General features: G+C 38.7%; 1 protein-coding gene across 1 annotated transcript; it reads left to right on the top strand.

Moving 5' to 3' along the window:
• The first annotated feature begins 1,849 nt into the window (after nucleotides 1-1,849).
• On the top strand, nucleotides 1,850-8,812 carry crygs2 (crystallin, gamma S2). The gene is made up of 3 exons (XM_062061628.1): nucleotides 1,850-2,003; nucleotides 3,539-3,781; nucleotides 8,512-8,812. The coding sequence occupies exons 1-3, from the start codon at nucleotides 1,995-1,997 to the stop codon at nucleotides 8,782-8,784; spliced, it is 525 nt and encodes a 174-aa protein (XP_061917612.1). The 5' UTR covers nucleotides 1,850-1,994; the 3' UTR covers nucleotides 8,785-8,812.
• The last annotated feature ends 1,818 nt before the right edge of the window (nucleotides 8,813-10,630 follow it).

Consider the following 10,630-nt stretch of genomic DNA (forward strand, 5'->3'; position numbering starts at 1 on the left):
TAGTAGTGGCTTTCAGTAGGCCTTTAACGTAACATATTATGGTAAGAGTCATTCAAATAACTATAACATATAGAACATGCTATACGTTTACCAAACAATCTGTCACTCCTATTCGCTAAATCCCATGAAATCTTATACGTCTAGTCTCTTACGTGAATGAGATAAATAATATTATTTGATATTTTACACTAATGTGTTAATAATTTCACACATAAGTCGCTCCTAAATATAAGTCGCACCTCCGGCCAAACTATAAAAAAAACTGCGACTTATAGTCCGAAAAATACGGTAAGTCGCGACTTATACTCAGGAGCGACTTATGTGTGAAATTATTAACACATTAGCGTAAAATATCAAATAATATTATTTAGCTCATTCACGTAAGAGACTAGACGTATAAGATTTCATGGGGTTTAGCGATTAGGAGTGACAGATTGTTTGGTAAACGTATAGCAGGCCTGGGCAATTATTTTAACTCGGGGGGCCACATTTAGAGAAAATTTTTGTCTGGGGGCCGGTATATCTATTTTTAGGAACACTAATACAAAACCTCACTATTATGTCTGATTGAATGCTCAAAACGTTATGACAGACCGCCTTAAAAATTGTAATGGAATTTTACATTTTTCTATGAACGATAAAACACTGAATATTGACAAAATATGAACGTCACACCCCCTTTCGATCGACATATTTTACAATCAAGTGAAACGCAACAAAAATGCAACAAACAGTGACATATGAACGTGAAGGGTACAAAATAAACCCCACCTACAATCTGATACATCACTAAGCTTTAGAACTTTGTTGTGAAAATCTCCTTCCGCGTCTCTGGAAACACTTCCCACCCACACTACTCGTCTGAGCTGCTGTGACGTAGATTACCATAGTAACTAACTAGATGACCATAGTAACTAATTAGATGACCATAGTAACTAATTAGATGACCATAGTAACTAATTAGATGACCATAGTAACTAGTATATCATCCATAAGCGCAGATTCCAACCATTGAAATACTTAGTATAGTTGAAGACTTACGGTCATTAGAAAACATGAGTGCACATCATAATGGCGGCTACACTTTACATCTTAAACATCTAAACAAATTATTTGGGAATGTCTGGCGGGCCAGATTGAAAAGCTCAACGGGCCGCATGTGTCCCCCGGGCCTTAATTTGCCCAGGTCTGGCGTATAGCATGTTCTATATGTTATAGTTATTTGAATGACTCTTACCATAATATGTTACGTTAACATACCAGGCACGTTCTCAGTTGGTTATTTATGCCTCATATAACGTACACTTATTCAGCCTGTTGTTCACTATTCTTTATTTATTTTAAATTGCCTTTCAAATGTCTATTCTTGCTGTTGGCTTTTATCAAATACATTTCCCCCAAAAATGCGACTTATATATGTTTTTTCCCTTCTTTATTATGCATTTTTGGCCGGAGCGACTTATACTCCGAAAAATACGGTAAATAAAAAACTGGGCTGATTTTAAACATAAATTCCTCCAATAAAGATATTTTTATTATTTTATATTGTTTTTAATTTAAGGACTTTTCTACTTTTTACCATCTTCAAAGATTGCATAATAACTTGACATTTCGAAACCAATGTGAGATTTTGAAGGAAGAAAAAAGATGGCGGCCATTGCAGTCACGTAAATAAGTCCTGACTTGGCAGGCCCTCCCTCGCCAGGTGGGGGCAAGCTGGCATGTGCGGGGGTGCGGGGGGGTCATTGGACGCCAACCCGACACCCGGCCTTTATGCCGTAATCCTTCCTCGCTTTTCTGGAAAAACTGAATAGCGCTAGAATCACTGACTCAATTTTTGGATCTCACTTTCATGACAAAGCGATTGTTGCCCCTTTCGCCTTCCAAGCGTGGCGAGGCAGCGCTATAAAAGGCAGCGCCCGCCATCCCCGCGCTGCATCCACACCTGCGGGGAGAAGCAACCACCACCACCACCCACAAGTCCTTCCTCCAACATGGGCAGAGTGAGTTCATCCTCCTTTGTTGTAGAAGTGTAGGCTCCAGCCTCCACTCTCATGCTTGTACTTTGTAGAATTATTTCCACTCCATAGTCAGCTTGAAATCAGCTGGGATAGACTCCAGCATCTAAGGTGAAAGTGCTAGAAAAGTAGATGAGACAAGTGTAGAACACTGGTGAGCAGGTCAGCTGGGATAGACTCCAGCATCTACGGTGAAAGTGATAGAAAAGTAGATGATCCAGGTGTAGCACACTGGTGAGCAGGTCAGCTGGGATAGACTTAAGCATCTAAGGTGAAAGTGATAGAAAAGTAGATGATCCAGGTGTAGAACACTGGTGAGTAGGTCAGCTGGGATAGACTCCAGCATCTAAGGTGAAAGTGCTAGAAAAGTAGATGATTCAGGTGTAGAACACTGGTGAGTAGGTCAGCTGGGATAGACTCCAGCATCTAAAGTAAAAGTGCTAGAAAAGTAGATGATTCAGGTGTAGAACACTGGTGAACAGGTCAGCTGGGATAGACTCCAGCATCTAAGGTAAAAGTGCTAGAAAAGTAGATGATCCAAGTGTAGAACACTGGTGAGCAATTCAGCTGTGATAGACTCCAGCATCTAAAGTAAAAGTGCTAGAAAAGTAGATGATCCAGGTGTAGAACACTGGTGAGCAGGTCAGCTGGGATAGACTCCAGCATCTAAGGTGAAAGTGCTAGAAAAGTAGATGATCCAGGTGTACAACACTGGTGAGCAGTTCAGCTGGGATAGACTCCAGCATCTAAGGTGAAAGTGCTAGAAAAGTAGATGATCCAGCTGTGGAACACTGGTGAGCAGATCAGCTGGGATAGACTCCAGCATCTACGGTGAAAGTGCTAGAAAAGTAGATGATTCCGGTGTAGAACACTGGTGAGCAGGTCAGCTGGGATAGACTCCAGCATCTAAAGTAAAAGTGCTAGAAAAGTAGATGATCCAGGTGTAGAACACTGGTGAGCAGGTCAGCTGGGATAGACTCCAGCATCTACGGTGAAAGTGATAGAAAAGTAGATGATTCAGGTGTAGAACACTGGTGAGCAGGTCAGCTGGGATAGACTCCAGCATCTACGGTGAAAGTGATAGAAAAGTAGATGATTCAGGTGTAGAACACTGGTGAGCAGGTCAGCTGGGATAGACTCCAGCATCTAAAGTAAAAGTGCTAGAAAAGTAGATGATTCAGGTGTAGAACACTGGTGAGCAGGTCAGCTGGGATAGACTCCAGCATCTAAAGTAAAAGTGCTAGAAAAGTAGATGATTCAGGTGTAGAACACTGGTGAGCAGGTCAGCTGGGATAGACTCCAGCATCTAAAGTAAAAGTGCTAGAAAAGTAGATGATTCAGGTGTAGAACACTGGTGAGCAGGTCAGCTGGGATAGACTCCAGCATCTAAGGTGAAAGTGCTAGAAAAGTAGATGATCCAGGTGTAGAACACTGGTGAGCAGGTCAGCTGGGATAGACTCCAGCGAGCGTGGGCAAGATAAGTAGAAGAGAAAGTGTTGAAGGTGTGCTGTGTGGTGCAGATCGTCTTCTACGAGGACAAGAACTTCCAGGGTCGTCGCTACGAGTGTGACAGCGACTGCTCCGACTTCCACACCTACCTGAGTCGCTGCAACTCCATCCGGGTGGAGAGCGGTGCCTGGGTGGTGTACGAGCGGCCCAACTACCTGGGCTACCAGTACGTGCTGACCAGGGGTGAGTACCCCGAGTATCAGCGCTGGATGGGACTCAACGACCGCCTCAGCTCCTGCAAGATGGTCCACTTTGTAAGTCACATGCTCCTTTTTCTTCTTAAAGGGGAAGTGCACCTTTTTAAATGTTGCCTATTATTCATTATTTAAGATGAGAAGACTTTTTATAACGCATTGGAACTTGTCATTTACGTCAAGTACAAGGTGGCTGACGGGAGTATAGAAACTCTTGAACAAGCACCAACAATACTCATCTACAAACCCTGTTTCCATAGGAGTTGGGAAATTGTGTTAGATGTAAATATAAACGGAATACAATGATTTGTAAATCCTTTTCAACCCATATTCAGTTGAATATGCTACAAAGACAACATATTTGATGTTCAAACTCATACTTTTTTTTTTTTTTTTGCAAATAATAATTAACTTAGAATTTCATGGCTGCAACACGTGCCAAAGTAGTTGGGAAAGGGCATGTTCACCACTGTGTTACATGGCCTTTCCTTTTAACAACACTCAGTAAAGGTTTGGGAACTGAGGAGACACATTTTTGAAGCTTCTCAGGTGGAATTCTTTCCCATTCTTGCTTGATGTACAGCTTAAGTTGTTCAACAGTCCGGGGGTCTCCCTTGTGCTATTTTAGGCTTCATAATGCGCCACACATTTTCAATGGGAGACAGGTCTGGACTACAGGCAGGCCAGTCTAGTACCCGCACTCTTTTACTATGAAGCCATGCTGTTCTAACACGTGGCTTGGCATTGTCTTGCTGAAATAAGCAGGGGCGTCCATGGTAACATTGCTTGAATGGCAACATATGTTGCTCCAAAACCTGTATGTACCTTTCAGCATTAATGGCGCCTTCACAGATGTGTAAGTTACCCATGTCTTGGGCACTAATACACCCCCATACCATCACACATGCTGGCTTTTACACTTTGCGCCTATAACAATCCGGATGGTTCTTTTCCTCTTTGGTCCGGAGGACACGACGTCCACAGTTTCCAAAAACAATTTTAGATGTGGACTCGTCAGACCACAGAACACTTTTCCACTTTGTATCAGTCCATTTTAGATGAGCTCAGGCCCAGTGAAGCCAGTGGTGTTTCTGGGTGTTGTTGATAAATGGCTTTGGCTTTGCATTGTAGAGTTTTAACTTGCACTTACAGATGTAGCAACCAACTGTAGTTACTGACAGTGGGTTTCTAAAGTGTTCCTGAGCCCATGTGGTGATATCCTTTACACACTGATGTCGCTTGTTGATGCAGTACAGCCTGAGGGATGGAAGGTCACGGGCTTAGCTGCTTACGTGCAGTGATTTCTCCAGATTCTCTGAACCCTTTGATGATATTACGGAGCGTAGATGGTGAAATCCCTAAATTCCTTGCAATAGCTGGTTGAGAAAGGTTTTTCTTAAACTGTTCAACAATTTGCTCACGCATTTGTTGACAAAGTGGTGACCCTCGCCCCATCCTTGTTTGTGAATGACTGAGCATTTCATGGAATCTACTTTTATACCCAATCATGGCACCCACCTGTTCCCAATTTGCCTGTTCACCTGTGGGATGTTCCAAATAAGTGTTTGATGAGCATTCCTCAACTTTATCAGTATTTATTGCCACCTTTCCCAACTTCTTTGTCACGTGTTGCTGGCATCAAATTCTAAAGTTAATGATTATTTGCCAAAAAAAAAAAAAGTTGATCAGTTTGAACATCAAATATGTTGTCTTTGTAGCATATTCAACTGAATATGGGTTGAAAATGATTTGCAAATCATTGTGTTCCGTTTATATTTACATCTAACACAATTTCCCCACTCATATGGAAACGGGGTTGGTACATGACATGTATACTTACATCATGTATATATTATGTTATTATGAATATTACTACATTACATGTATACTTACATCATGTATATATTACATGTTATTATGAATATTACTACATGACATGTATACTTACATCATGTATATATTACATGTTATTATGAATATTACTACATGACATGTATACTTACATCGTGTATATATTACATGTTGTTATGAATATTACTACATGACATGTATACTTACATCATGTATATATTATGTTATTATGAATATTACTACATGACATGTATACTTACATCGTGTATATATTACATGTTGTTATGAATATTACTACATGACATGTATACTTACATCATGTATATATTACATGTTATTATGAATATTACTACATGACATGTATACTTACATCATGTATATATTGTTATTATGAATATTACTATATTACATGTATATATTACATGTTATGAATATTACTACATTACATGTATACTTACATCATGTATATATTATGTTATTATGAATATTACTATATATCATGTATATATTATGTTATTATGAATATTACTATATTACATGTATACTTACATCATGTATATATTACATGTTATGAATATTACTACATTACATGTATACTTACATCATGTATATATTATGTTATTATGAATATTACTACATTACATGTATACTTACATCATGTATATATTACATGTTATTATGAATATTACTACATGACATGTATACTTACATCATGTATATATTACATGTTATTATGAATATTACTACATGACATGTATACTTACATCATGTATATATTACATGTTATTATGAATATTACTACATGACATGTATACTTACATCATGTATATATTACATGTTATTATGAATATTACTACATGACATGTATACTTACATCATGTATATATTACATGTTATTATGAATATTACTACATGACATGTATACTTACATCATGTATATATTACATGTTATTATGAATATTACTACATGACATGTATACTTACATCATGTATATATTACATGTTATTATGAATATTACTACATGACATGTATACTTACAGCGAGTACATCAAACGGAGGTTTAACGTCAGAATGGAGCGACTCCTTTTCCTGCCATTGTTAGCTGACTTTAGCATCAATAAATCCTGTGCTTGTCCTCCATCAGGATTGTGAATGAGAGACAAAAGTCCCTCACAGGTCATGTGATCATAAATAACATCAGCTGACCTCCTGCCTGCAGCCACCATCAATCAATCTGCTCTCAGCCACTTCATTAGCAACTCATTGATTGTGTGCTCAGTCACTAACACCAGCCTCCTGTCTAATAGAGGGCTGCTTGGGAGAGTGGTCGTGCCAGCAACCTGGGGGTTCCTGGTTCGATCCCCACCTTCTACCAACCTCGTCATGTGTCCTTGAGCAAGACACTTCACCCTTGCTCCTGATGGGTGGTGGTTAGGGCCTTGCATGGCAGCTCCCGCCATCAGTGTGTGAATGTGGAAGTAGTGTCAAAGTGCTTTGAAAGTAGAACAGCTGTAGAACAAGTACAACATCATTTAATCATTGACCATATCTGCTTTGCACTGTTTTGCCTTATGTTTGAAAACCAGAGGATCTTTGGCTGTTGATGTTGGCCCTACTTTTCAAAGCCAGTATATGCACCTGTTTAATAGATGATCTCTGGCTTCCATTTTGGCCCTAGTTTTCAAAGCCAGTAGGATGCTCCTGTTTAATAATAATAAATGATAAATGGGTTATACTTGTATAGCGCTTTTCTACCTTCAAGGTACTCAAAGCGCTTTGACACTATTTCCAGATGATCTTTGGTTTCCATTTTGGCCCTAGTTTTTGAACCAGCTATGAAAGGATATTTAGGGGTTTTGGCCTTAGTTTTCAAAACCAGTAGGATGCTCTTGTTTAATAGATGATCTTTGCCATTTTGGCCCAAGTTTTCAAAACCAGTAGGATGCTCCTGTTTAATAGATGATCTTTGGTTACCATTTTGGCCCAAGTTTTCAAAACCAGTAGGATGCTCCTGTTTTATATATGATCTCTGGCTTCCATTTTGGCCTTAGTTTTCAAAACCAGTAGGATGCTCTTGTTTAATAGATGATCCTTGGTTACCATTTTGGCCTAAGTTTTCAAAGCCAGTAGGGCGCTCCTGTTTAATAGATGATCTCTGGCTTCCATTTTGGCCTTAGTTTTCAAAACCAGTAGGATGCTCCTGTTTAATAGATGCTCTCTGGCTTCCATTTTGGCCTTAGTTTTCAAAACCATTAGGATGCTCTTGTTTAATAGATTATCTTTGGTTTCCATTTTGCCCCTTGTTTTTGAACCAGTTATGAAAGGATATTTAAGGGTTTTGGCCTTAGTTTTCAAAACCAGTAGAGGATGCTCTTGTTTAATAGATGATCTTTGGTTTCCATTTTGGCCCTAGTTTTCAAAACCAGTTGAATGTTCCTGTTCAATACAGGATCTTTAGTTTGCACTGTGTTGCCCTTGTTTTTAAAGCCAGCTTGACTCTACTTTCTAATAGATGATCTTTGAGTGTGTTTTTTCCCCCTAAATATTACTGTTTTTGGCAGAAAGCTTCTGTCAAATAGATGATTTTTAACTGCCATTTTTGGCCCTAGTTTCCAAATCCAGCAGTATGATGCTGGCGCTTTAGTCTACAGTTTTAATAATGAAACACTTTAATATATGATCTTTGATTGGCCCTGTCACCTCGTCCAGGGTGTACCCCGCCTTCCGCCCGAATGCAGCTAAGATAGGCTCCAGCACCCCAAAAGGGACAAGCGGTAGAAAATGGATGGATGATTAGAATTTTGTCTCTTTTGAAAAATCAGCAAAGGACTCTTGTCAAATAGAGGATCTTTGATTAGGGTGTAGTAAAGAAGAATATAGAGATTTTTGCAGTTTGTCCTTAAAAACCACCTACTCTCCATGTCTTGCATCCTCCCAGACTAGCGGGACCATCTACAAGATGCAGCTTTACGAGAAGGCTGACTTTGGCGGCAAAGCCTTCGAGGCCACGGAGGACTGTCCCTCGCTCCTGGAGAAGTTCCGCTGGAGGGAAGTGAACTCGTGCAAAGTCTTCGATGGCTGGTGGGTCTTTTATGAGCATCCCAACTACCGCGGCCGCCAATACTTCCTGGAGAAGGGCGAGTACCGCAAGCCGGGCGATTGGGGCGCGGCCAGCGCTGCAGTCCAGTCCTTTAGGCGCTTCACCGAATAAGTCCACCCTTAGGGGCTAGGATCTATGACAGGAAATGACAAGTCTTAGGATTCTGACCTGAGGTCAGCAAAATAAAAGCCTGTTCAAAATGCAAATGATCTTGTTTCTGACTCAAGTTCATTTACGCTCACGTAACAGGATTGTAATTTCTCTACCACTTCAACTTCAGTTCCACTAGAGCAGTGGTTCTTAACCTTGTTGGAAGTACCAAACCCCAGCAGTTTCATATGCGCATTCACCAAACTCTTCTTTAGTGAAAAATAAAATGTTTTTTTTTTCAAATTCAAGACAAAGTTATATGTTTTTGGTAACACTTTAGTATGGGGAACATATTCTAAGTAATAAAGACTTAATTTAGAGTTATTTGGACACTAGGAGAACATATTCTAAGTAATAAAGACTTAATTTAGAGTTATTTGGACACTAGGAGAACATATTCTAAGTAACAAAGACTAAATTTAGAGTTATTTGGACACTAGGGGAACATATTCTAAGTAACAAAGACTACATTTAGAGTTATTTGGACACTAGGGGAACATATTCTAAGTAACAAAGAGTAAATTTAGAGTTATTTGGACACTAGGGGAACATATTCTAAGTAACAAAGACTAAATTTAGAGTTATTTGGACACTAGGGGAACATATTCTAAGTAACAAAGAGTAAATTTAGAGTTATTTGGACACTAGGGGAACATATTCTAAGTAACAAAGACTAAATTTAGAGTTATTTGGACACTAGGGGAACATATTCTAAGTAACAAAGACTACATTTAGAGTTATTTGGACACTAGGGGAACATATTCTAAGTAACAAAGAGTAAATTTAGAGTTATTTGGACACTAGGGGAACATATTCTAAGTAACAAAGACCACATTTAGAGTTATTTGGACACTAGGGGAACATATTCTAAGTAACAAAGAGTAAATTTAGAGTTATTTGGACACTAGGGGAACATATTCTAAGTAACAAAGAGTAAATTTAGAGTTATTTGGACACTAGGGGAACATATTCTAAGTAACAAAGACTACATTTAGAGTTATTTGGACACTAGGGGAACATATTCTAAGTAACAAAGAGTAAATTTAGAGTTATTTGGACACTTAGGGAACATATTCTAAGTAACAAAGACTACATTTAGAGTTATTTGGACACTAGGGGAACATATTCTAAGTAACAAAGACTAAATTTAGAGTTATTTGGACACTAGGGGAACATATTCTAAGTAACAAAGAGTAAATTTAGAGTTATTTGGACACTAGGGGAACATATTCTAAGTAACAAAGAGTAAATTTAGAGTTATTTGGACACTTAGGGAACATATTCTAAGTAACAAAGAGTAAATTTAGAGTTATTTGGACACTAGGGGAACATATTCTAAGTAACAAAGAGTAAATTTAGAGTTATTTGGACACTAGGGGAACATATTCTAAGTAACAAAGACTAAATTTAGAGTTATTTGGACACTTAGGGAACATATTCTAAGTAACAAAGACTACATTTAGAGTTATTTGGACACTAGGGGAACATATTCTAAGTAACAAAGACTTCATTTAGAGTTATTTGGTTAGGGTTAGGGCCAGGGTTAGAGGGTTAGGCCCAGGGTTAGAAGGTTAGGGTTATAATAAGGCCATGCTGTATAAGGCATTAATAAGTACTTAATAATGACTAGTTAAGAGCCAATATGTTACTAATTTGCATGTTAATAAGCAACTAATTAATGGTGAATATGTTCCCCATACTAAAGTGTTACCATGTTTTATTACTGGTGCACAAAATGAAGCGTGCATGAACATCACCTTGTTCAAACAACAAAACCAACACAGTGCATAAACTCACAACAAATGAC

This window comes from Entelurus aequoreus, linkage group LG10 (assembly GCF_033978785.1).
Source record: "Entelurus aequoreus isolate RoL-2023_Sb linkage group LG10, RoL_Eaeq_v1.1, whole genome shotgun sequence".
NCBI classification, from domain to species: domain Eukaryota; kingdom Metazoa; phylum Chordata; class Actinopteri; order Syngnathiformes; family Syngnathidae; genus Entelurus; species Entelurus aequoreus.